Below are 27,473 nucleotides of genomic sequence, written 5' to 3'. Positions count from 1 at the left end.
CTGAACTTGCTTCCCGACTCTCAGCGTACATCGTTACAGCTGGTAGAGAAATGAACATTAAATTCTCTGGCAACAGCTCTGGTGGACATTCCTGCAGTCAGAATGCTATTTGCATGCTCCCTCAAAACTTGAGACATCTGTGGCATTGTGTTGTGACAAAACTGCACATTTTAGTGGCCTTTTATTGTCCCCAGCACAAGGTGCACCTGTGTAATGATCAGGTTGTTTAATCAGCTTTCTTCATATGCCATACCTGTGAGGTGGATGGATTATCTTGGCAAACGTGAAATGCTCACTAAGAGGGATGTAAACAAATGTGTGATTTTTTGTTGTTGAAAGAAATACTTTTTTTGTGCGTATGAAACATGTCTGGGATATTTTATTTCAGCTCATGAATCATGGGACCAATACAAACACATTGAATAACAGATTCCCTACATGGAACAGCAGATAGTCCCCCCTAAAAAAATCTAAAGGAAGCTTGTTCTGAAGTGTCTGTCCTATATTTACATTTAGCAGACGCTCTTATCCAGAGCAACTTACAGCAGAAATTAGGGTTAAGTACCTTGCTTAAGGGCACATTGACAGATTTTTCCCCTACTCAGCTCAGGGGTTCAAACCAGTAACCTTGTGGTTACTGTCCCAATGCTCTTAACCGCTAGGCTACCTGCCACCCAAGAGAAAGATCAGGAAACATTTGCTTTAGTTTTTTTTTTTACATATATTTAACCCCTTATTTTTTACACTAAACAGTCTCCATTTATACTTGCATTTATCGGACATCAACCTTAGGGGTTTAAAATGAAATGGACCCCGACCCTGTTACTCAATAAAACTCTTTGAGTTGGTTCCCACTCATGACCTCCCCACTGACCTCATTGTCACAGCTACATCCCAGGTCGTAGGTTGTGGCAGAGGATGTGTCAGAGCTGGTGGGAGCGGTCACTTCCTCTGGCATGGTGGGTGTGAAAGGAGGGGCTTTCAGCATGTCATTCAGACTGCCATGGGTTCCATTGTTAGGGGCAGGGGTCAAGCCCAGGAGGTCTGAGAAAGAAGAGCATATGAGATTGATTTAGAATGGAACAAAGTTTCCACTGAAACTTTCAATTTCCTAGTTATGAAATATTTATTGTAAATATCTGTTTCAGAGTAAGGGGGTGGCGCCAACAAATAAGCTCTTAATAGCACTTAAGAACAGAAAGAAATCGTACCGCACATGACATTGTACAACTCAATACTTTCAAATTCTGCCACTTTTGTCTGGAACATAAAGCTTGGTCCGTAGCCCAAAAAGATTGTCTATACAGGGAACAAACATTGGAAACAATGTAAACACAAGCAGCTAAGAATATGATATCTGGAAAATGTTACAATAATAGAATTGTTATTTAAGTAGTTTACCCGCATACTGGTAATCTTATTGTCAAATCCGTGGTCACCAAAGAAACCACATCTCCCAGGATGCCTCCTGTTTTCAGGCACTTTCCTTTATCACATAGAATATACAAAATAAAAAGCATTAGATAAATGCCAATTTGTCCCCAAATTCCATACAATGCTTTTTAACTTAATCTAAACTCAGCAAAAAAAGAAACCGCCCTTTTCAGGACCCTGTCTTTCAAAGATAATTTGTGACGTAAATGTAAAATGTAAATGTAGAAATCCAAATAACTTCACAGATCTTCATTTTAAAGGGTTTAAACACTGTTTCCCATGCTTGTTCAAAGAACCATAAATCAATGAACATGCACTTGTGGAACGGTCGTTAAGACACTAACAGGCAATTAAGGTCACAGTTATGAAAACTTAGGACACTAACGAGGCCTTTCTACTGACTCTGAAAAACACCAAAAGAAAGATGCCCAGGGTCCCTGCTCATCTGCGTTAACGTGCCTTAGGAGGCATGAGGCCTGCAGATGTGGCCAGGGCAATAAATTGCAATGTCCGTACTGTGAGACGCCTAAGACAGCGCTACAGGGAGACAGGACGGACAGCTGATCGTCCTCGCAGTGGCAGACCACGTGTAACAACACTTGCACAGGATTGGTACATCCGAACATCACACTTGCAGGACAGGTACAGCATGGCAACAACAACTGCCCGAGTTACACCAGGAATGCACAATCCCTCCATCAGTGCTCAGACTGTCCGCAATAGGCTGAGAGAGGCTGGACTGAGGGCTTGTAGGCCTGTTGTAAGGCAGGTCCTCACCAGACATCACCGGCAACAACGTTGCCTATGGGCACAAACCCACCATCGCTGGACCAGACAGGACTGGCAAAAGGTGCTCTTCACTGACGAGTCGCGGTTGTGTCTCACCAGGGGTGATGGTCGGATTCGCGTTTATCGTCAAAGAAATGAGCGTTACACCGAGGCCTGTACTCTGGAGCGGGATCGATTTGGAGGTGGAGGGTCCATCATGGTCTGGGACGATGTGTCACAGCATCATCGGACTGAGGTTGTTGTCATTGCAGGCAATCTCAATGCTGTGCGTTACAGGGAAGACATCCTCCTCCCTCATGTGGTACCCTTCCTGCAGACTCATCCTGACATGACCCTCCAGCATGACAATGCCACCAGCCATACTGCTCATTCTGTGCGTGATTTCCTGCATTTCAGGAATGTCAGTGTTCTGCCATGGCCAGCGAATAGCCCAGATCTCAATCCCATTGAGCATGTTTTGGACCCGTTGGATCGGAGGGTCAGGGCTAGGGCCATTCACTCCAGAAATGTCCGGGAACTTGCAGGTGCCTTGGTGGAAGAGTGGGGTAACATCTCACAGCAAGAACCGGCAAATCTGGTAGAGTCCATGAGGAGGAGATGCACTGCAGTACTTAATGCAGCTGGTGGCCACACCAGATACTGACTGTTACTTTTGATTTTGACCCCCCTTTGTTCAGGGACATATTATTCAATTTCACATGTCTGTGGAACTTATTCATTTTATGTCTCAGTTGTTGAATCTTATGTTCATACAAATATTTACACATGTTAAGTTTGCTGAAAATAAATGCAGTTGACAGTGAGAGGACGTTTCTTTTTTTGCTGAGTTTAGTTGATAGTACTAGTAGTATAGAAAAATACAATACTTGGCAATGTGCCACTTTCTCTCCATGAGTAAGTGGACATCCTCAATTCTGCGGTTGTTGGCGTAGTGAAGCCGTTTTGGGAGGTGTTGTTTCAAGTAAGGCTTAAAGTGCTGGGTTGGCATTTTACACTGTAAAACAAGGTCATTACATGGACTCCGTGATCGCACAAGTAGATGACTTGCAGTAAGTTCTACACAGCCGCAAAATAACTAACAAAAACATAATAATTGTTTTGTTTCGCAAATTTTTCATGTGTACTTACTGTAAGATTTGCCACAACTACTTTTGGGTCATCTGAAAAAAGTTAACATAAAAAAGTAAAACAGCTATATAGGAAAATATATACTAGAAAGAAAGAAAGATGTGTGAACACATTCTAGTTCACACATCTATCCAGCTATGTCCATTTTCTTACAGTACTGTAACTCACAGGTGGTTGACTTGGGATCCCGGGCCCGGATTCTCCCAAGAGATCCAGGGATCAGATTGATCTCGTCCACGTTCACAGGATAGGTACTGAGGAACTCAGTCCTTTCACAGTGGGCCTCCTCCATTCCTAGGGGCAGAAAGAGAAAAGTTATTTTTATTTCATTTTTTGATTTAACCTTTATTTAACTAGGTAAGTCAGTTAAGAACAAATTCTTATTTACAATGACGGCCTTACGCATAAGCCAAGGTCAGTTAACATTTCCCATGGAACAAAAGTCGACTAAAATGTTTTTCTGGTTGCAGACATCAAATAACAAGATTACAACAAGGTAAATATGTATTTTTTTCACAATGTTATTAGGTCAGTTAACCAGAGAAGACATAGGCTCGTTATGGTCCTTGTGGTCCGTTCTTCCATACCATGGTCTCCAACGACGATGATGTTGACACAGCGGTGTAGGTTCATCTGCTTCAGGCCGTTCATCAGCTGACCAATGACATTATCAATCTCCCTCAGGGGGTTGTCCAACTATAACACACAAAACACACAAAGGTTACTATACAGTAAGTCATACCTCAACAACAATCTCTGGAATTCGTCATTTGTGGTTCATGACAACATTTTACCTGTATTTACAATATTAATGTGTAAAAATGCGTAAATATCACCAAAGTCAGAGACCGCAACATGATTTAGCTCTTTATCCCCTTAAGATGAGTTGCTCTTACGTGAACCCCTCCCTCCACAACACCCACCCCGCCCCATAGCAACCATCAACTATCTCTGGCCTAATCTTGTCCACCAGCCGGCTCTCTCTCTCTGTCGAACCAATTCGGGACTGGGGACGAGGTTATGTCTGGCCCAATCAAAGGAGCTCACCTCGTTGCTGAAGGGTCCCAGTCTGTGTCCGAACGTGTCGGGCTGCTCTGAGTGGACGGCGTATACATAGGGCCTAGAAATATCACACAGACACACAGCTCAACCTCTGACCTATTCAGTACAGTACAGCAGCTTGGTTCTCTATCTATTAACGCTCTTATAAGGCTGAGTAGCTTAGTCCATCTCTGAGTCTTCAGGGGAAATTGGTGGAAGTGAGGTTGGCGCAGGTTGATGTTCATATTTAATGAGCATTGGGGTTGAATATCTAACCTCTCATCGTCAGGAAGACTAAGCCAACGCAGGATGGTCAGGATTCTCCTCTCCAGTGGAATCACCCTGCAACGACGCAGACATGTCAGTCAAGTATACTTGCAAGTATCTCATGACTTAGTTCTAGAATAACTACATGTTATGAGGGTACATTCTTTTGCAAAAAGAAATATCAACCAAAGTGTTTGCCTGGCAGTCTAACGTGTTTATGCTAATCAGTGAAACTCGCTAGCAAAACAAACTGGGCTCTGGGCTACCATGTTTTGGAAGCTCAATGGCCAATGTGTCTGATTGTGTGTGGGGGGGGGGGGGGGGGGAATTGTTTGTATGGATGTGCCGCAGGAAGGACCAGCCCCCTCGTCATTATTAGTTAATAGATATGCAAATGAATGCATTATTCCAGTAAAATCACAACTTATTTATATTGACCCTTATTATCATCTTTATATTAAGTTTCACAACTCAGTATTAATGTTTAATAAATAATTAATGCTCTAGGTTTCTTAATCAACTGATCAATTATTTGTTGTGTCATTTTGCTCTAACAGGCCACCGTAGTTGAAGGTCAAAATAGTAATTGACAAAGAGACCAAGTTAACTCACCAAGGCCAGAAGAATGTTCCTGCCTTCACCCCTTGCTTCTCTGCAGTGATCCAGATCTACAGATACACGGAAACAGGTAATGTTCCAAGCACAGATATAAAACATGAGGCATACAGTATGCAAAAAAACCATTCACTTATTATCTTTCCATTCCTAAGAACTTGATCCTGCTCCAAGTTACTATCTTACATTAGAAATGTCATTGTAATTCTGCAAACCTTTAGTGTATTTCCCTAAGTTTAAAAACTGTGTAAGCGTGAAGAATTGGACAGTATCTATACACTCACAGGTTGGCCACCCCACCAGCGGTGGTTCAGTTTCTCCCTCCCCCTCAGGCTGAAGTTGGCGTCAAACACGGGGTCATGCATGGAGTTGCCCACTATTCCGTGAGACTCGGGATATAGCCCCTTGAAAACATCACAACTCATTGATTTACCAGAGAAACATAATTGACGAAGATCTGTATAAAAGTTGTTACAATATTATTATAATGTTGTTACATGTTGTTACAATGTATATGACTTGGAAATTGGAAACCATCTAATTGAAAACATATTTCATTTCAAGTTTCAATAAAACAGTGGTATATTCATATGGACATGCATCGGAATAAGTAACCATACCGTGGCAAGAGTATACAAATTGGGGAAAGTTTTGGAGGGGTACACTGGTCGCATGTAGGGTGCATGAGTGCCACATGTTCCTATATGGAAAGAAATTAGCAAATGATCAATATATTATCAGTAGCCTAGAATCTTTCATCACACTGCATGAAATCTAAAGTGAAAGCACCTCACTTCAACTCATCCATTCCTGTCTAAAATCTAAGAGTAGAGTAGAGTAGAGTACAGTACAGTAGAGTAGGATGTTGTTTTATTCCTAGAGACCCTTATGCCTTCTAGGGGGTTTTTCCGAGCCACTGTGCTTCTGCCTCTGCATTGCTTGCTCTTTGGGGGTTTTAGGCTGGGTATCTGTAAGGCACTCTATGACAACTGCTGATGTAAAAAAGGAATTTATAAAATACATTTGATTGATATGTAACTAAGTCGCTTGGGTTCCTGACTTTGTCTGCCTTCAACAACAGTATAGCTACACTATGGTTTATCTAGTGTCAGGGTGAGAGATGGAGTGACTTACTCAGTTTCTCCATGTTGGGGATCACCGCCTTGCCCTTCTTCATGTAGGAGTCCCGAAACCCATCCACCGACAGCATGATCAGAGGAGGGCGGATAAAACTGGGAATAAGGACCAAATACTCAAAAGCTGTCGTGGAAAATTAGCTGTTGATGGGATGTCACTTCTTTAGTTTACACAAATGATATGGGAACCATATGGCCTTGTAGTGTTAGGTCAAAAGGTGCCCACAGGGCTACTGGTTCCAGTCCAAGTTGGAGGTGACTGCTCAGCTGCTGCCCCTTTCCCCCAGACCATAAAGCCACTGTCACTGTTTCTGAGGATAAAATCATTAACGTTTACTGAGTTTTTGATTCAAACGTACCCTGCAGGACATTCAGGGCCTGTGATCTCCTCACACTCATCGTCCACCCATTTAGTGTCTCCTGCAATAGGAGAATTTCAAAAGTTAAAGTCTAGCGCAAGTCTTCAAATGTCTGTTGCCGGTGCATTGGAATTTGATTCAAAAGAAGAATTTCCCTCACACTGCTTGTTGCAAAGTTTCACTTCTTCATTTTGAAAGTATTTGGATGATCAAAGCTTGTCAGAGTGTGAGAAGAATAGAAAACATGTATGCAATGTAGAACCCTCAAACTCAACTCAGGACCTCGACGCCCGTTTCACTGCGTCTTTTTCACTGTTGCCCTTTAATCAGGGACTGATTTAGACCTGGGACACCAGGTGGGTGCAATTAATTATTAGGTAGAACAGAAAACCAGCAGACTCCGGACCACGAGTATAAGAGTTGAATATCCCTGATGTAGAATGTGAAAGTTACTATGTATATAAGAGACTCACAACTTTTTATAGGTTCATTGTAGTGTAAACAACAAACGTGAAACTAATGCAGTCCAAAGGAAAAATGCACAACAAGAACCCAAATACCACATTCTAATTTTCCTTCTAACCGACTGCCTTCTCATTTGGTTCCCTTGTGTGTCCAATACGGAATGAACTGACCTAAATTCACTTTCTTCAAAAGCCTTTCATACATCCCTAGTTCGAGTGTGTACCTTTGCAGAGGGCTTTGTAGTTGGTGCAGCAGTCTCCTTTCTCCAGACAGTCTTCTGAGCAGTGGCAAGCGTGGTCGTCGTTTCTCGTCTCCCCACAGCGATCTTCACTGCACTCAAAGCCACCCGCTGCACCAGGGAAGGGACATAAGAGTCTGTATTCAGCATCAACAACTAGCTACTACAAAACCATAGTCATGACTCATGCACACACACAAAATCAGAAAGCAAATTCAATATCATTGTTTAATTTGGTGTACATTCTTTTTAACAGTAGTGGATGGTTATACTCTGTGCATATTGGGGATTATAAACTGGGTGGTTTGAGCCCTGAATGCTGATTGGCTGAAAGCTGTGGTATATCAGGCCGTATACCACAGGTATGGCAAAACATGTATTTTTACTGCTCTAATTACATTGGTAACCAGTTTATATTAGCAATAAGGCACCTCGGGGGTTTGTGGTATGTTGCCAATATACGTATCACGGCTAAGGGCTGAATCCAGGCACTCTGCATTGCGTCGTGCGTAAGAACAGCACTTAGCTGTGGTATATTAGACATATACCACAGCGCTTGGGCCTTATTCCTTCATTACACCATAGCACCAGAGTAAGATATACAGTACAAGAAAACAGTTCAAAGACAAACTGGTATACAAACCTGTTTTTAAACAGTGCTCGTCGAAATCTGAGCAGCAGCTGTAGTAGGTTTTGCACAAGTTGTCACATCTGCAACCTGGCGGTAAAGCTTCCTCCAATTCAAAACATCTGCCCTTACATGATCCTGCTGAGCTAACCCACAGGGAGTCTGAGATAGCTGGGACAATAGAACACAATTAGCACAACGCTAACGAGACACAGCAACACACCAACAAGTGATTGACACAACTTCCATGGATGTGTCCTTAATATGGACACCATACTCACTAGCAAAGACTTCAGCGTACTGAAAATGTAGCCTGGTAAACACAGTTTGTGTGCTACACATAATAGGCTATGGCATCATGACAACACAAATGACCAAGGCTAAAGGCAACCGGGCTGCAGAAAATGTAACGTCAATCTTAAATATTGGGTTACTACTGTAAGTCTATTAGCCTACTGTTCCAGAAAAAGGTGCAATATGGAAGAAAAGGTACAGTGGTGATGCCAACGAACAATTTCCATCCTTGAATGGACAAAACAGTTATATTGCTCTCTATTTTATTATACTGTAATAAAACCATTATTAGTCAACTGTGTCAGAGCAGGAAAGGCCAAATGTCAACACATCGATCCATGTCTCACTTTTGGTTTGGGGCGGAGATCCCGCATCTTCTCCAGGTCGACTTGCTTGAAAGACATACGCCACACTAACACTGGATCCCGTAAGGACTGCGAAGAGAACAACTGCCTGAGAAGAAGAGATAGACGTCATCCTAAAGCTGTTCACGCAGCATCAGAATCAAGGAGTCAAGCCTAGAACATAAGGTAATCCACCTGATTTCATTCAAACAAATCCCCAAATCCTTTTTTACTGGTACAAAAATACCAGTTAAGGTAGGTACTGTGACAACTTAGATATTTGTACACTGGTTGATGTCAACTACATTCAAATACTCAAGCTGAGCATGATTTAGCCTACACTGTACAATAGAACCAATGGAATAGTCCCAAAATCAAGTGGCCTTAAACAGGCTAGTTGAAAGCATTTGACCTATAGCCTATATTTGACTCAGGTCTGATGACAGCACCATCATATTGACAAATATTCTGTTATTACTAGTGTATGTGTTGAGCTTGAAATATGATCAAACAAACCAGAGTATCATTGAAGAGAGGAACATAATATTGTTTACCTTGAAGTACTCAAGTACTCAACTAGTGGTTGCCTTTTGTTATTCCATGAGCAGCCCACGGTTTGAAGTTTGAAGAGAGGTTTGTTTTTCAATTGGAGGACAGAATAGCTGAATTTATGTATAACTTGATTATCATGGCAAAATATTTCATACACAAATATCTCTATTTGAAAACGATCCCCCTGTTTATTGTATTTTTGAAAGTTATAGACAATCGTTTAAATTAGTCCAAACAAGCCCTTTATGTTCACAATCTTTGTAATTTGATCCCTGATTAGACCACCCTGTGTATTGTTTATGCTCGGGTCTATGTAAACGTGTCTAAAACAAAAATCTTAGCAGATACTGAGATTTGTGTCAGCGAAGAGAAAACTTAAATGAATGTGATTCATTATATAAGCTAATCAGTCTGAGCAGACGATTCCTGTCACTCATTGATTGCATCGATATTGATTCAAGTTCATCTGAACTGCTGCACTTAAAATGATACATCTGACACATAGGCCAATTCAGTTTCAGTTGAAACATTTACTCTGAAATAAAAGCTGGCATCAATTAAGAACATAAAAAATAATGTGTTGCAGAACATAACGGAGACTTACATGACTATACAAAATATTAATCACTAGCCAATTTAGCATGTTTACTTTCACGGGTAAACAAGTGACTGTGCCACTATTTACAGACTGTATGTAGCCTACCGACAATTTGGCTATTCATCAGTTGTTTCTTTTTGTTGTTAATGCATTATGCATAGGATGAATCATTACATACGTTTTCTTATAGCTCGTTTGCAAGATCCAGGCGGCTGTTGCAAGGACGCATTTAGCATTTTGTCAGGTTGCCCAAAAGAAATCCAAGAATTTCATGACTACATTTCAGAATACAACAATTATGAAACAATCTTACCGTACCAATTTTCCCAGTAACATGTTCCAAATAGCGTATCCTCTTAGTGCATTCCCCAAAAGTGTCAAAAAAATGGTGGGCAAAGTCCACCCTAACCGTTCTGAATCGATGGACAGGGCGCTGGGGTTCAGCGCTGTTCAGTTGTCTTGCTCAATTTGGTTTTTGCTGCAAACCAATGCGGATTAAGTAATGGTGACAGCTGCGCTCTGGTACAATGGTGCTGCTGGCAGATGATCTGTTAACCATAGTCAGCACTAAACTGTGGGTTCACTCCTACGCACGACCCGCGCAATGACCGAGGGAGAGGGAGAGAGAGAGACGCTCAGAGAGAAAAGGGGTGGGTTTTTATAACACTTTCTCAACTACAGTTTATGTTGAAATAACAGCTGTAAAAATATTTTTTGAAAACACCACAACAAGAACTTTTGGCCTTGGGACCATAGCGAAATTTCCAGGGGGATGGGGGGACATGTCCCCCCCAGTATTCAGAAAAGGTAGACTGTCCCCAAATAATTTATTTAAAAAATATGAATTAGCTTTAATGGTCGACTTTTGGCAGGACTTTTGGTGGTTCATCAATGTGTCATTCTGGTCATGTGCGCTGAGACCAGCATAGCTAGTTCGTTAGCTAAGTTAGCCACTTGTAGCTAGCCAGTAACTCCTCCAGTATGTGTTGATATCATTTCACATATTTTTGGGGGGATGGAAGCTGTAGAGATCAGTAAGAAATGGCACTTCTGTAGCTAAATATCTATTTCATAATTTATTTTGGCTTTTATGCACTACCTGGTATGATTGTGCATTCATCAGTTATACAGTTTAAAGACGTTACTTTTGAGTTATTGCTCAAAGTCAACCTTTATAGTAAGTGTCCAGTGTTAGCAGATTTCTATGAAATATGACCTATAATTAATTACAATATAAGTTAAATAGTTGTCCTTCCAAAATATTGTAATTAAGTATGTTAAAAAGCAGCTTTTCTGTGTTGGAATGTTGTGGGTGTACCCTACCAACGGAATTGTGTGGGCGCATACTGGTCATTAAAAATATTCATGCGAGTAAAACGCTGATAGGCCAGCTCATCCTCCTCAGTATTTTTTTAAATACCAAGCATTTTGAGGTGTTTTTTTTTTAAAGTGTTTTTGTTTCTTCTCAATTTCATGCTGTAGCCACGAATACGAGTATAGGATGAGTCAACAACATTATTTGGGTATGCGTTAACATAATATTAACTTTGAAAAGTTTGATTTTCACTGCAAAAATGTATGTCAGCCACATGGAAAACTGTGTAGAATTACAGGAAATGCATTTTAAAATGTAAACAAAGATTCTGTGGGAGGACCCCCAGTCTACTGTTCGTCCTTCCCAATATCTACACCCTTGCATGGGAGGGTGAGTGCACAGGGTGATTCCATGTTTATCATAGGCCTGTACTGTATGTCAGATATGGCATGTGTACCCTTGTTGACCTCTACTTGTGGTGCTAGGGGTTTGACTTGAAATCGACACTTTATTGAAATATGTTTTGGAAATGCATGGAAAGCACTCCTTTTGCCATTTGCAATTTCCTGTGTGATTATGCTCTTAATTCATCAAGCCCAAAAAGCAAAGATAAAAGTATTTTGATACTGAACGGGGCAATGCATATTTCAGGTAAGAGTCCTCAATTTCATTTTCTACAACAAATACACCCCATTCTGTCTCATTTACCGATTGTTCTGTTCTGTTTATTGAGTCAAAGGGGTTGTCACAATGCACAGGGGAACGGTTACTCAATGCTACTCTCAAGGCTAGAAGTATAGAGGGTTCAAACAGCCCACAGAGGCATCCTTCAGTGCATGCTGATATACAGTACAGTACACAATGTTATATTCCACTCATTTAGCAGGGGCTCTTATCCACAGCATTATAAAGGCGCCAATGTTACCAATTCTCAGAAATCTCTTTTTTTTCTGGTAGTCAAGCCCTTTACAGGAGGCTGTCTGTCACTGCTTTAATGTTTTGAAACTAATCAGGACAAACTTTGCTTGAGGGCATCCACTTCCTAAAATGTACTCCGATGTTATGAAATATTTATCAAACAATGGTGTTTTGTTCAGTCGTTGGAGGCTTAGGTAGTTATGGGTAGCTGTTGAATGACACAGCATTAAGACTAAAAGCTTGTCCTGTCTCATTCGGCTATTCGGCCTTTGGAGTGGATTACCTGGCATGGCCATGGAGCAATTTGATTGGGCAGTGAACCACTGCTACCTGGGGCTATGCTTACCTCCCTGATCCTACAGGAAGTTGGATCGGATAGGGTTTCAACTTCCATGTCACCTGGGGACCAGATTCATAAAAAAAAAGATTTCTCTCTCTCCCTCTCTCTCTCTCTCTCTCTCTCTCTCTCTCTCTCTCTCTCTCTCTCACTCTCTCTCTCTCTCTCTCTCTCACTCTCTCTCTCACTCTCTCTTTCTCTGAAAAAGGCAACTTCTGATACGGACTAAAATTACAGCCTGTCTTAGATTGGACACAGTCCCTTTCCCCCTCAGGCTCTGGTTGACAAACTTTACTATAAAGACACTTATTGGATATGGTTTCTAACAATGTTACCCTGTGAATTTCGACCAGAGAATCCTGCATGTTTTATCAAACTCCAGATGCACACCACAAGTTGAAATGGTTAAAGAAAATACCTTAGACAAAGAAGAATATAATGAATTTGTGAGTTTGTCACTGCTCCACATGCAGTAACCATTGCTCAGGACCCACCCTGCCTCAGTCTTTGTGCAGTCAAATGTGTCAAACACTATAATAGACCTTAAAAGGAAACATTGTTGTCGCTCTAGATTAATTGAACATATTGAGAATTGTCCAGGAATAAAATGTACAGTGATATGGTTATGGGAAGTGATGTCAAGAGTATACTCAAATAAGCTTATGCTGACATTGGTTGAGAGCAAAGTGAAAGAGCACACTACAGCACTTTGGACAAAGTTTGTCAATATTTGCCCCACCACACACACACACACACACACACACACACACACACACACACACACACACTAGTCACAACGTAAAGATTACTTGTCCTCCTATGAGGTGTTTCTATCATTTTTATTAGCCAGTGTACCTTACTGCTGCCATTGGGTTTCTTTTTGACAATGATGGTGGCTGTCAGCTAATCCCAGCAAAGGTTGAAGGGACAGTTCATCTAGGTCTATATGCCTCAATTAAAGTGAATGGAGAAGATAGGATTTTATTTGGTGCTTATCCATCTATTCATCTGGGGCATGTAGCTGGATCTACGCAACCATGGAATCATAATGACAGACTACTTTTGAGGTCTGAAAACATTATGATTTTGAAGTGAACTGGGATGGTACGTTTGTGTATGTTACACTTTTCTTGGAATACGTATTCCATGTAATGTTTACAGAGGACTAATTGTATTAAAGGTAATCTCAGCAACCCATAACCAAATCTCGCTTGACCGCTGGCTTTCCTGCCAGCTTCTTGATTTGGGTCTGGGGGAAAAGGCTGAGATGTTTCACCTAGTACAACTGGCGTAACCACGGTGTATCCTATCTGGTAGCAGACAAGTCAACACACCCTCACCTCTTAAAACATCAGTCAAGTCTATTGCTCAAATGAACCCCTCCTTTTTTGAAAATTCTAAAGAGGCCAGACAGGTGTAGGTGCACTCATGCATGATTCGTCCAAATTAACAGTGATGCAAAATCCAGCACACCAATAGAATTGTTCCTCATTATACTCATATCCCACAGCCTACGGACAGATGCAACATTTTATGGTTTTATGTTATTCATGTTGTTTATTGCTCCTTGTGTATAGTGGCGAGTTGACTTCAGTTTCGCCCACACAGCCCACTGACCTAGGGCAAACAATACAATGTAACTAAAAAAACCTATTTGAACTTGTACCGCATGCTGAGAGGCTGGTTCAGGGATATCATTTCTTTCTAGTATTTTTAAGGCCAAGCCAGTATTCACAAGTTTGAGCATTGTGAGAGTTGACAGTTTGCTTGTTTGGCTTGCAGGTTTGAGGCTGTATGTCTCTATGCTCTGAAAATCTTTTAAAAAAACAGCAGCTTCAAAAGACATGTCTCAGCATGGAATTAGTGCAAAACGCAGCATCATATGATGCAAAATGCCTCATACGGGAATGATTTCTGTCCTTTGAAAGTTACATATCTTGAAAACGTGATTGATGACAAGCAAAACATTTTGGGACTTTGTCAACAATGGACTAATGAAACAAATACCAAAAGATAGTTTTTGGGTGGAGTTTTCCATTAACCATTCTGTGTGCTAAAAAAAATATCTGAAGCTGTATCAGTTGTTAGGAACTTCACCGTCATTGGAGGAAGTGGAGGACCATTCCTCCTGTGTTTGAATTTAAGAACAAAATATGAGACAAACATAATTTTAGATTAATCTGTACTGAATAAATATAATGTCTTGTCACTAAATACAGTATCTGGATAAAAACTGTTTTTCAATGGTCTACAGTTGTCTCAACAGCACCCCCTATAGGTGAGGGTGGCTTTTTTCTGTCCTCCTCTAGGTTCCCATTCAGTATTTAAAAACGGCCCATTGCTTTATAATTTACACATTCCTGAAATCCCAAATAGTTTGTTTAGCCAAAGAGTTTGAAACCTATCTGGATTAACTGTTAATCTAAACAGCTGATGACGAGGTTGCATCAATGAACTAAGCAGACACAATCTGATACATATGTTGTGAATGTTTCCTTCTGTTCTACTGCTTTCGGCACCCGTGTGTCTTCATCTGTCCATTTTTCTATAGTTATTAAACTTATCGGTGGGACATTTTGCAAGTTTCTGGTCCAACTACCCACCATTGCTGTTTTGAAAGGTAACTTGTCTTTTGGATCTTTTACATTATCCAGGGAAGAATGAACAGATAACCATTCAGATCTCTTGTAGTAGCAATTTACATTTCCTATCCAATCAAATGATTGAATGAACTGACATGAGCGATTCAGAAGATCTTTTTATTTGGGGGAGAGAATCATTTTTGATAGCATCTAGCGAAACACCCTGCCACAGTTTCCAGTAAAAGGCTGAGAGATGGGGCCAGAGAAATGTAACCACTCTCAAATGTATAGACTTAGCTATGGATGCAAGGACTGACCATCCATGATATCAAAATGATCATGTTAACTATGGTTTGAGGCTATACAGTGTTTACATTTACAGTACATTTACTTTATTTACAAACATTGGAGTAAAATAAGCTTATATTTTGGGTTCTGATGCAGTGGAACTAAACTCATGAGGCATTTACAAGTTAAATTCTTCATGAATCAATTGGAACATATCCTTCATTTATAAGTCTAAAAATGGATGTAGCAAGTGCAGATTGACGCTTTAAACACATTTGCACCTTGGTGCTGTAGTGTCGACAGCTAGATTAAAAATAGGTATTTTTCCAAATCATTTTCATCCATCCTCAATTTCACAAGTCTAAATCCGACACTGATATAAATGTACAGAAACATATGATCTACCATCTGCATTTGGACTCTTGAACTCCTCATTCTGAAACGTACTCTCTCTGCTGGTGAATAGTGGTACTGACATCATTTCTATTTATGAGTAAACTACGGTCATAGGAGTCTTTGTTAAAGCACTGTTACTGTACAACTACAAATATAAACTTGGCTGGAGCATGACTGCTTGTCAGTTAACTTGTCCATTTTATGAACAAATGTAGATGTCCTCAATAATTCCCACTGAACTAGTATAAAGATCTTGGATGGAGACTGTCTGCGAAAGTAGAGGACATTGTTTTTTCTTACAACCCAATAAAGACTCTAAAGACTATATTGCACTTCAAAGAGTGGTATCAAACTGAAAAGTTTCTAGCAGAGAATTACAAACTATGATTGCATTATTAGCACATTATTATGATCAGAGGAGGCTGGTGGAACGACTATAGGAGGACAGGCTCATTGTAAAGGCTGGAATGGCATAAATGGAACAGAGTCAAACATGTGGTTTCATATGTTTGATACCGTTCCATTTATCCCATTACAGACATTACAATGAGCCCGTCCTCCTATAGCTCCCCCAACCAGCCTCCACTGACTATGATCAACAAAATGGTAGTCATTTTTTGAATGCATCACTGTTACTCAGTCAATGGCCAGTTGATGGCAATGTTATCTATAATACAGAAGCATCATAACAGTGGTCACCAACCCTGGTACTGTCAAGCGCTACACTGAAACCTGACCGAAACACCACATCCAACTGACCAACCATTGTCTCGTGAAAATTGTGTCATTCCTTCCAACTGTCTGTCAACTGACCTTAAATGGCAAATGATTAACCATGCATAAGACAAACAGAAGTGACACGTGTTGACTGTTGAAACAAGCCCCGCTGTAAAAATGACTGTGAAATGACACTGCGCGCCTGCCATTGCTATCATGTAGGCCTATAGCAGCGATGGACTCTGTCACACGTGATACAAAGCAAGGACGAATCTAAACTGCATTTGTGGTCCCAATGTAGTACATGTGCTGATAAACAGTAAGTCCTGTTATCAAATAAAATACAATTTTATTAATCACATGCGCCGAATACAACAGGTGTAGTAGACCTTACAGTGAAATGCTTACTTACAAGTCCCTAACCAACAGTGCAGTTTAAAAAAATATGGATAAGAATAAGAGATAAAAGTAACAAGTAATTAAAGAGGAGCAGTAAAAAATAACATTATATACAGGGGGGTGCCGGTACAGAGTCAATTTGCGGGGGCACCGGTTAGTTGAGGTAGTATGTACATGTAGGTTGAGTTAATTAAAGTGACTATGCATAGATGACAACAGAGAGTGGCAGTGGAGGGGGGGGGGGGGGGGGGGGGGGGCAATGTGAATAGTCTGGGTAGCCATTTGACTAGATGTTCAGGTGTCTTATGGCTTGGGGGTAGAAGCTGTTTAGAAACCTCTTGGACCTAGAGGTCGCTCCGGTACTGCTTGCCGTGTGGTAGCAGAGAGAACAGTCTATGACTAGGGTGGCTGGAGTCTTTGGCAACTTTCAGGGCCTTCCTCTGACACCGCCTGGTGTAGAGGTCCTGGATGGCAGGAAGCTTGGCTCCAGTGATGTACTGGGTCTTTTGCACTACCCTCTGTAGTGCCTTGCGGTCGGAGGCCGAGCAGTTGCCATACCAAGCAGTGATGCAACCAGTCAGGATGCTCTCGATGGTGCAGCTGTAGAACCTTTTGAGGATCTGAGGACCCATGCCAAATATTTTCAGTCTCCTGAGGGGGAATAGTTATAGGTGTTGAATTAAAGTTATAGTTATGAATTATAAGTTATAAGTGAATAGGTGTTGTCGTGCCCGCTTCACGATTGTCATGGTGTGCTTGCACCATGTTAGTTTGTTGGTGATGTGGACACCAAGGAACTTAAAGATCTCAACCTGCTCCATTGCAGCCCCATCGATGAGAATGGGGGTGTGCTCGGTCCTCTTTTTCCTGTAGTCCACAATCATCTCCTTTCTCTTGATCACGTTGAGAGAGAGGTTGTTGTCCTGGCACCACACGGCCAGGTCTCTGACCTCCTCCCTATAGGCTGTCTCGTTGCTGTCGGTGATCAGGCTTACCACGGTTGTGTCATCAGCAAACTTAATGATGGTGTTAGAGTCGTGCCTGGTCGTGCAGTCATGAGTGAACAGGGAGTACAGGAGGGGGCTGAGCACGCACCCCTGAGGCGCCCCTGTGTTGAGGAACAGCGTGGCGGCTGTGTTGTTACCTACCCTTACCACCTGGGGGCGGCCCGTCAGGAAGTCCAGGATCCAGTTGCAGAGGGAGGTGTTTAGTCCCAGGGTCCTTAGCTTATTGATGAGCTTTGAGGGCACTATGGTGTTGAACGCTGAGCTGTAGTCAATGAATAGCATTCTCACATAGGTGTTCCTTTTGTCCAGGTGGGAAAGGGCATTGTGGAGTGCAATAGAGACTGCATCATCTGTGGATCTGTTGGGGCGGTATGCAAATTGGAGTGGGTCTAGGGTTTCTGGGATGATGGTGTTGATGTGAGCCATGACCAGCCTTTACATTTTACATTTTACGTCATTTAGCAGACGCTCTTATCCAGAGCGACTTACAGTAATGAATACATTTCATTTCATGCACTTCATGGCTACAGACGTGAGTGCTACGGGTTGGTAGTCATTTAGGCAGATTACCTTAGTGTTCTTTGGCACAGGCACTATGGTGGTCTGCTTAAAACATGTTAGTATTACAGACTCGGACAGGGAGAGGTTGTAAATGTTAGTGAAGACAATTGCTAGTTGGTCAGCGCATGCTCACAGTACACGTCCTGGTAATCCGTCTGGCCCTGCGGCCTTGTGAATGTTGACCTGTCTAAAGGTCTTACTCACATCGGCTGCGGAGAGAGTGATCACACAGTCTTTCGGTACAGCTGGTGCTCTCATGCATGTTTCAGTGTTATTTGCCTCGAAGTGAGCATAGAAGTAGTTTAACTCATCCGGTAGGCTCGTGTCACTGGGCAGCTCTCGGCTGTGCTTCCCTTTGTAGTCTGTAATGGTTTTCAGGCCCTGCCACATCCGACGAGCATCAGAGCCGGTGTTGTACGACTCGATCTTAATCCTGTATTGACGCTTTGCCTGTTTGATGGTTCATCGGAGGGCATAGCGGGATTTCTTATAAGCTTCCGGGTTAGAGTCCAGCTCCTTGAAAGCGGCAGCTCAAGCCTTTAGCTCAGTGCGGATGCTGCCTGTAATCCATGATTTCTGGATGGGGTATGTACGTACGGTCACTGGGGGCAACGTCATCGATGCACTTACTGATGAAGCCAATGACAGATGTGTTGTACAGATGTTGTAATACTGTCATGTTGTCTGTATGGTCATCTGGCAGCTCTGTAAACTGAGCTTATCTTCTATGTTTTTGTCACTGTTCAGTGCAGGCTTTTATGGTCATCTTGACCTGGGGACAGACAGAGACATGTGTCACGGTTATCAATGGTGAAGGAGGACCAAAATGCAGCAGGACTGTGTTTGTTCATCTTGAACATTTATTAAACTCAAAATGAACTCCAAAACAACAAAACAAACTCACGATCACTGAACAGTCTTCTCAGGCTCATACACGCTAGACAAGAAACAATCTCCCACAAAAACCTACACCAAACAATTACCCATATATAGGACTCTCAATCAGAGGCAACGAGGAAGCACCTGCCTCCAATTGAGAGTCCCAAACCCCAATCAACCTAACATAGAAATACATTAACCAGACTACACATAGAAATACATAAACACAGACCATAAACCAAAAACCCGGAAATAATAAATCAAACGCCCTTTTACCAAAACACCACCCCGAACCACATAAAACAAATACCCTCTGCCACGTCCTGACCAAACTACAATAACAATTAACCCTTATACTGGCCAGGACGTGACAGTACCCCCCCCCCCCCCCCCCCCCTAAAGGTGCTAACCCCGGAAGCACCTCAAGAATAACAAAACCCCAAACAACAACAAAAAATCCCCCTAAACTAAAGGGAGGGAAGGGAGGGTGGCTGCCGTCACCGACGGCACTTGTGCTACACCCCCCCTCCCCAACCCACCTATGCAGGTGGTGGTTCAGGCTCCGGCCTATTGTCCTCCAGAGTTCCGACCGACCCGATCAGCCTCGGACCGTAGGCAGACTACCCCTGCTCTGGATCATGGGTAGACCTCCTCCTCTCCACCCTGTATGCAGACTCATCAATTAAACCGTTAATTACTTTAAGTTCTGAAATGTCAGGCTTACTCAGTTTAGGGTTGCTGCTAGACTCCCTTGATTTTTAGTCATCAGCAGACTCTGGGCAGATGGGCCACTCTGGCTGATCCTGGCCGACAGGCCACTCTGGCTGATCCGGGCAGTCGGGCCACTCTGGCATCTCCGGGCAGTCGGGCCACTCTGGCATCTCCGGGCAGTCGGGCCACTCTGGCATCTCCGGGCAGTCGGGCCACTCTGGCATCTCCGGGCAGTCAGGCCACTCTGGCATCTCCGGGCAGTCGGGCCACTCTGGCATCTCCGGGCAGTCGGGCCACTCTGGCAATCCGGGCAGTCGGGCCACTCTGGCATCTCCGGGCATTCGGGCCATTCTGGCAGCTCCTGACTGACGGGCAACTCTGGCGACTCCTGACTGACGGCTCTGGCGACTCCTGACTGACGGCTCTGGCGACTCCTGACTGACGGGCGGCTCTGGCGACTCCTGACTGACGGGCGGCTCTGGCGACTCCTGACTGACGGGCGGCTCTGGCGACTCCTGACTGACGGGCGGCTCTGGCGACTCCTGACTGACGGGCGGCTCTGGCGACTCCTGACTGACGGGCAGCTCTGGCGACTTCTGACTGAGCCGACGCACTGGAAGCCTGGTGCGTGGTGCTGGTACTGGGGTTATCAGCCTGGGAACACGCACCTCCAGGCTAGTGCGGGGAGCGGGAACAGGACGAGTCGGACTGGGCTGACGCACTTGAAACCTGGTGCGTGGTGCTGGTACTCGACGTGCCAGACTGGGAACACGCACTTCCAGGCTAATGCGGGGAGCGGGAACAGGACGAGTTGGACTGGGCTGGCGCACTTGAAACCTGGTGCGTGGTGCTGGTACTGGACGTGCCAGACTGGGAACACGCACCTCTAGGCTAGTGCGTGGAGTGGGAACAGGATATATAGGACCTTGGAGGCTTACTGGCGGTCTCGAGCTTAAACCTGGCATCGTTTCTGGCTGAATGCCCACTACCCCCTGGTAAATGTGGGGCGCTGGTATAGCGCGTACTGGCCTAAAAACACTTGGCCTTGCCGTAATACTCATTACCCCGAAGCACGAGACCTGTCCATTAACTGGCTTCTGTGAAACAGTCCGGGGATTTGGCCTGGGGCTCCAAACTTGCCCCGCCAAACTACCCATATGCCCCCCCAAAAAAATGTATTGGGGCTGCCTCTCGGGTTTAATCGCCAGTCGTGTTCCTCGGTAGCATTCCCGGTCTTTGTTCCATTTCTTCCATGGGCCCTCTCCGGCCATAACTTGCTCCCATGTCCATTTCTCCCGTTTGTCCAATTCAAATTCCCTCTGCTCCTTCCAGTCCACCTGTTGCTCCTTCCAGTCCACCTGTTGCTCCTTCCTCTGCTGCTTGGTCCTTTTGTGTTGGGAGATTCTGTCACGGTTATCGATGGTGAAGGAGGACCAAAATGCAGCAGGACTGTGTTTGTTCATCTTGAACATTTATTAAACTCAAAATGAACTCCAAAACAACAAAACAAACTCACGATCACCGAACAGTCTTCTCAGGCTCATACACGCTAGACAAGAAACAATCTCCCACAAAAACCTACACCAAACAATTACCCATATATAGGACTCTCAATCAGAGGCAACGAGGAAGCACCTGCCTCCAATTGAGAGTCCCAAACCCCAATCAACCTAACATAGAAATACATAAACATAGACCATAAACCAAAAACCCGGAAATAATAAATCAAACGCCCTTTTACCAAAACACCACCCCGAACCACATAAGACAAATACCCTCTGCCACGTCCTGACCAAACTACAATAACAATTAACCCTTATACTGGCCAGGACGTGACAACATGTCTTGAAGGAACTTGGAACACATACAGTATAGTACATGAAGGAAGTTGGGACACATATAGTATGGTACGTACTGTACAGTGTGAAGTCAGTCAAACCTGCCATAGCTAGTGTATTTACTATTATACAATGGGTGGTTCTAATCCTGAATGCTGATTAGTTCAAAGCATATTCCAGCCGGTGTCTATTCCAAAAGTTACCGGCGTCTAAATCTGCAATGTTAAAATGCCTATTTACTCTGTTCCATCTGACTGCGCAATCCACTGTCTCATCAGCCCAGCCAGGCAATTTATAAACTTGAATTCCACTATAAAATGCATCTAGACATTATCTCACGCTTCTTTTAGACTAACATTTAGTTTTCAACAGCAGAGATTTGTATAAACCTTGCTATCTATCTCTCCGACATTTGCAACATTGTTTCAAAATGTAAATTCGATCTCCAGCTGTCCCATAGTAATGAACGTGTCGGGAGTTGGGACGAGACAGACAGACAGGCAGCGTTTCTCAGCCAGTCGTTTCTCAGCCAGTCATGCGTCAGCTGGCATAATTATTATGGTTATATACAAAGAAATGTCAATTGAAAAAAGGTCAAACAAACGAAGTGCAGCTAGTTTGCGGTCTTTCCAGCTATACTGTTTGAAGTGACTGTAAATTAGCCGTAGCTGGCTAGCTAGTAAGCAAAGGATAAGAACGTTGCCAGCCAGTATGGCAATGGAACATTTATAATTAACAACTGTGTCGCGTCCATAGATACAGAACAAAAAGACTGAATCAACTGAATTGATAGAATGAACGACCGACAGGCTTGGGAAGCAACCCTAGACTTGTGTCAGGACTATATCTCGTGGAAGTATGAAATAGTATGAATAAATTCATCAAAATAAAAGTGATAATGCCCTCGAAGCCAGTGTTTGGAGGATATATATATACCCTCCAAACACCGTCTTCTAGGGCATTATCACTTAAGCGGAGTCTGTGCACAGTTACACACACACACACACTACGTTTTCGGAAATCCGGAGGCATCTACCTTTGAGCAGAGCCACAGTGACCAGTGGAAAACTCCACTGTTTTTTCCCCTACCTCCATTTGAGCATTAGTGATCCCAATATGCCTTTCTCAGCTCTTATCGCCTACCCTGGGATAGCCTGGCAACAAGGCATCCCTCAACCCCTCCCACTCCCTCCCTCCCGGCCAGCCTTGACTGTTTACTCTCTCTGGGGGTTAACATTTAACATTTATACCGGAGCACCACAGCTGACTACATCCTCAGAGATTGTGGACAGCAACCTTCCCAAGTTACTTGGCACTTTGGCTGGCAAACCTTTGAAGTGAATTGTACGATGGGACCTCGGACAGCTGGTAAGGGCAACTTTAATTACGCGAGGCAAATATGTCAAAGGTGGAGATTGTAGGTTTACTGAACTTGTTTGGGTTTACTTGCTATGTCTAATGTAATATTGTGTCTCTTGTTAAATCTTAAGCATTGGTGTTGAGTTCACCTATATGAGTGCTATGAATACAATGGTATCACAAGTGACTGTGGATCTGTTTTTAGTCCTAGTTGGGCTGTTGTTAAGTATTTTTAAATGATCATGTTTATTCCTTTTTTTTGTGAGACAGAACTATTTTATTGATGAAAAATGATAGATTAGTCCAATTATATGGCACTACAAATTAGAAGAGATACCCAGCACAGATGAAAGCATTATTACATTGAGTTTGACTGGGGATGAATTTGACCTTTATTCTATATGTCATCATAACAGTATGCTGGTGATTGTTATGTAACTAAGTGCAGTAACCATAGCTTCCACTATAGGCTGGTATAAATATAAGCTTGTCAGGAAGTGTTGCTGTGATATCAATCAGTTCAGGGAGTGTTCATACAACACATTATGTGGCTATATTTGATTAGCAGCAGACACTTAGTTCTTTCATAACACTCAGATATGAAATGGGAGGCAGTGGGGTAGGTGGTGTGTGTTTGATGTGTTCTACTGTAAACTACAGCACTGCTAACAGTTCTGAAACTGAAGTGTGCGCCTGTGTGTGTGACATTTCAGAATGAATAACATGGTAGCTTACTTTTGTTATCCGTGCCTTTTCCTCTCAGTACACATTGCCAATCACTCTCAACCATAAAACATGTCTATGCTCTCTATGTGATATCTCTATATGTTCTTCTCCTTCTCTCAGTCACTCCATCTAAGGAAAGAAAGATGGTGTCTGGGGGGCAAGATAACAGTCTTAGTAGTGGCAACAGCGGGTATTGTAACAGAGGTCCCATGCTTACCCCTACCTCACCTGTGCTGTCAAACCCCAAATCAGGTAAGAATCTCTCTGGTCTTCACCTAAAGCTATATCACGTCCTCTCTACTGTACAGATTCAATTTAAACACCACTGTTCATGATTACACTGAGAATCTGCTAACAGTGTCTTTGTTCCATTGACAGTGCTAAAGAGACAAGTAAGTCCAGAGGAGCTGCAGAGACCAGGTGGTTCATACATAAAGAGGACGTTTACAGTACGTTACCACAGTGTTATCTCTTATTCATGCTAAAATAATGAAACACAACCAAATATCAATAAAATCCATAACCTTTTTTCACGATTCTATTCCTTTGTAAGTAATGTGATAAACCTATCTCCAGATTGTGGGTGATGCGGTGGGCTGGGGCTTCGTGGTCAGGGGGAGTAGGCCATGTCATATCCAGGCAGTGGACCGCAGTGGCCCTGCAGCAGCAGTAGGAGTGAAAGTGAGTACCATGGCATTGTGGGACATTTAGTGCAAAGAGCATCTCCAGGGCCTACAGGTTGATAGCTTTGTCAAATCAATATATTTGTTAGACTGGTAGACAATAATAAGTCTTCCTCTGCTATGTGCAGCTCTCATAAATTCTCTTCATTACGTACAGTATTTGACCAAAGTCCATTTTCCAGGTGTGCCAGTTTGTGGTCTCTGTCAATGGTCTGGACGTCCTGTCTCTAGACTACAAGACGGTCAGCAACTTCATCCTCACTGGATCGCGAACCGTGGTCATGGAGGTTATGGAGGAGTCTGATTGCTGAGGATGAGGTTGTATTGTATTCGGTTACAGTCAACTTAAGGCCTCAGTAACCCATTGGCTCTTGGTGGTCAAAAGCTTAGAGTAAGAATGTGGACTGTATTGGCCGAAATAAATCCATAGAAACCTTACGACCTTGATATGGAGCCAAATGGACTTAGCTACATGATCGACTTGAGACGCGGGTCACAGCAACAGAAACCTGACGAGCCCCACTGTGAAGCCATGTGTGCTTACATCATCAGTCTGAGACTCTGACCAGTGTTCCGTGGTTAACATGGATACAGCTTGTGTTTTTTGCTCTTTCACAGCGGTTTAGACTTTTGACCTGTGCGCCTACTCCTTGCCTGCTGTTTGCTTTTCCATCCACTCCCTCGTTTGCTCCAATGGAGGGTGCCTTCCTAGAAAGACAAGTACTTAGGGTGTTGTTGATTAAATGAGGTGGCACATATTGTAAACAACACCGCACTTTGTGACGTGGCAGAGGTGTTTTTGAGTACAGTAGAATTTGTTTTGATGAATTAGCTTTGCATTTTGCTTGGAATATGTTTGGCATTGAATGCTAAAGTTTGGTAGCAGGAGTAACTTAAACCTTATATTCATATTGGACTGAAAATAGCACAATACTGTCAAACAGCAGATCACATACTTTCTAGCAGCATAAAAAGGCTTGGATGTCATCTTGGTTTCTGATTCCACCGCAATATTTTTGGAAACCTAAAATACTGATAAAAGTTCAAATAATCAAACAGTAGTAGCCTATCAACATGTGAATCCTTTTTTATTTTTGAAACAACAAATGAATTGATTATGTCAAAACACTTCACAGGGAAATAGATAGACTTTGCAGTGATATTGTGCATTTTGTAAAACATGTCATGTGTAATACCTGAACACATAGTCCAACATAAGGTATAAAGGACCCAAATCACTAAAGGAGTTGTACTTTTATATAGCCATATAGGCTGACCCTATACATTTGCTATGGTCAACTTATCTTTAAAGGGTATTAGTGCAGACCAGGCCAGCAAAGTGTATCTGAATTTGTGTTAGCGTCTGATCAGTGTGAAAATATTTCAATTAGCCAATGAATTAATAAAATAAAGTAATTTCATTGAAAATGTTAGCAAATGTGTATTTGAATCAATGTTTATGATATTAAAGCAATAATATGATTCATCACTTGCAAATAATCAATCTTATTATCTTTAAAATAAGGGCTCACATCAACTAAAGCAAATTATTTTAGCAACATCACTGGAAAATCAATATTATGGATGGAAATGTAAGTGCTTCAGTCTAATAGCAATAAAGTAAGAGCATTTATTGAACCATGACAGGAACTTTAAACTGCAATAAAAGCTGAAATAACCTTGAAGATCAAGATCAACGGGATCACATTGGCATTCCTAGATTAAGTGGTTATAATATCTGGTCAAGGAGTGTGCCTTGTGCAATAATATCTGTAGATGGCATGTGAACTATAAATAACAACATTCAATCACGTGAACGGACTATATGGCTCTGACCACAAGGTGGCAGTATGTACCATACATACAACTGATATTTCCCAATTGGATCTCATTGACCGAATATCCAAATCTCTTTTACAGGCTTTTTACTGTAAAAACCTTTACAGTACTTTGAGAAGTTTTTTTGTTTGTCATGTTTGTTTTATGTCACTTTTGCCACAATGATATTACAATAACAAACCACAAGCTTTTCCCCTGCATTATATTTTTCCTGCAATATTAGTAGGTTTGCTATCACTACAGATTACTAAAATATCCAGATTCGTGCCTGTTAGTGTAGGAAACCTATGTTAAGATAACTCTGATGAGGGCAGCAGAGGGGTTAAGGGGTCAAGGGTTTAAGTGCAGTAGCATGGAATGCTCTTAAGATGGGTCAGGGCTTGTGTCAAGGGCAGACTGTGAGCTATTTCAAACTCCATCTAGTGATGAGCTCAGCATTATACATGCACAAAGATATTCAAAAGCAAAAAGAGTAAGTGATATAGGGTAACCATAACCTACTGTAACCACTGTAACTACAGTAACAACTGTGAATTCTATAACTGCAGGAATGTTAACCCCAATAAAAAAGGGGCCTCCAATAAAAAGAGTTGAAGAGAGATTCCACAGGTAATTGATTTTAAAAAGATGATTCTTTATCACTTCTGTCATGACCATGACCTTGCTGTCATGGCGATGCATAAAACACAGCGTACCTAACTACCCCTCTGTGCTTGTAAAAACACATTTGACATCGGGTCAACTGGGATAGGTGTGTATCCCAAGGGGCTCTTGTAGACCCATTGACTTCATGGGGCTACCCATGCTAACATACTGTATTCAGTCACAGTCAGCCTTTAGTCAATGATGTGTTAACTGTCCATTGATGAGTGGGCACTAGTTTGCTGTGAGATGGTCTAATCAAAACAGCTACAGTATCTAGAAGTTACTCAGATAAGTCAAAACTACTATCTTTTTCAACAGCAAGAGTAGAGCCTGTGTGTTTGGAACATTTAAATAAAAAATACAATATTTATTGAGTGAAACATTG

General features: G+C 42.4%; 2 protein-coding genes across 3 annotated transcripts in view; one reads left to right on the top strand and one right to left on the bottom strand.

Moving 5' to 3' along the window:
* The window catches only part of enpp2l (ectonucleotide pyrophosphatase/phosphodiesterase 2-like), a 32,397-nt gene extending 22,036 nt beyond the window's left edge, over positions 1–10,361 (bottom strand). Inside the window, exons 1-18 of the mRNA XM_045709263.2 lie at positions 10,207–10,361; positions 8,742–8,847; positions 8,116–8,271; positions 7,458–7,583; positions 6,770–6,830; positions 6,409–6,506; positions 5,895–5,974; positions 5,559–5,678; positions 5,272–5,327; positions 4,669–4,734; positions 4,399–4,471; positions 3,939–4,047; positions 3,520–3,645; positions 3,352–3,383; positions 3,090–3,217; positions 1,402–1,486; positions 1,212–1,299; positions 875–1,044 (exon numbers count right to left, since the gene is read on the bottom strand). Coding sequence (XP_045565219.2) covers positions 875–1,044; positions 1,212–1,299; positions 1,402–1,486; positions 3,090–3,217; positions 3,352–3,383; positions 3,520–3,645; positions 3,939–4,047; positions 4,399–4,471; positions 4,669–4,734; positions 5,272–5,327; positions 5,559–5,678; positions 5,895–5,974; positions 6,409–6,506; positions 6,770–6,830; positions 7,458–7,583; positions 8,116–8,271; positions 8,742–8,847; positions 10,207–10,224 — 1,698 coding nt within the window. The 5' untranslated portion in view covers positions 10,225–10,361. The remainder of the gene's footprint in view (positions 1–874; positions 1,045–1,211; positions 1,300–1,401; positions 1,487–3,089; positions 3,218–3,351; positions 3,384–3,519; positions 3,646–3,938; positions 4,048–4,398; positions 4,472–4,668; positions 4,735–5,271; positions 5,328–5,558; positions 5,679–5,894; positions 5,975–6,408; positions 6,507–6,769; positions 6,831–7,457; positions 7,584–8,115; positions 8,272–8,741; positions 8,848–10,206) is intronic.
* A 48-nt stretch (positions 10,362–10,409) lies between these two features.
* Positions 10,410–25,042, top strand: LOC106588367 (DEP domain-containing mTOR-interacting protein). Of its 2 annotated transcripts, none has more exons than XM_082970028.1 (5): positions 10,410–10,538; positions 24,042–24,173; positions 24,300–24,370; positions 24,498–24,602; positions 24,787–25,042. In XM_082970028.1, the coding sequence occupies exons 1-5, from the start codon at positions 10,493–10,495 to the stop codon at positions 24,913–24,915; spliced, it is 483 nt and encodes a 160-aa protein (XP_082826154.1). In that variant the 5' UTR covers positions 10,410–10,492; the 3' UTR covers positions 24,916–25,042. The 2 variants fall into 2 exon arrangements, with proteins under 2 accessions (XP_082826154.1, XP_014032750.1); XM_014177275.3 differs by lacking the exon at positions 10,410–10,538 and adding an exon at positions 23,035–23,204.
* Positions 25,043–27,473: the final 2,431 nt, after the last annotated feature.

This window comes from Salmo salar, chromosome 27 (genome assembly GCF_965601325.2).
Source record: "Salmo salar chromosome 27, fSalSal1, whole genome shotgun sequence".
Classification (NCBI taxonomy): domain Eukaryota; kingdom Metazoa; phylum Chordata; class Actinopteri; order Salmoniformes; family Salmonidae; genus Salmo; species Salmo salar.
Note: the sequence above shows the minus strand (reverse complement) of the source record. Positions and strands in the feature narration are given on the sequence as shown.

Bases quoted from the DNA above. Each gene is read 5' to 3' on its own strand.
- LOC106588367 (XM_082970028.1), top strand. From the start codon at position 10,493: ATGACCGAGGGAGAGGGAGAGAGAGAGACGCTCAGAGAGAAAAGGG. The intron at 24,174-24,299 runs GTAAGAATCTCT...TTCCATTGACAG, and splicing joins GCTGTCAAACCCCAAATCAG to TGCTAAAGAGACAAGTAAGT. The intron at 24,371-24,497 runs GTACGTTACCAC...ACCTATCTCCAG, and splicing joins ACATAAAGAGGACGTTTACA to ATTGTGGGTGATGCGGTGGG.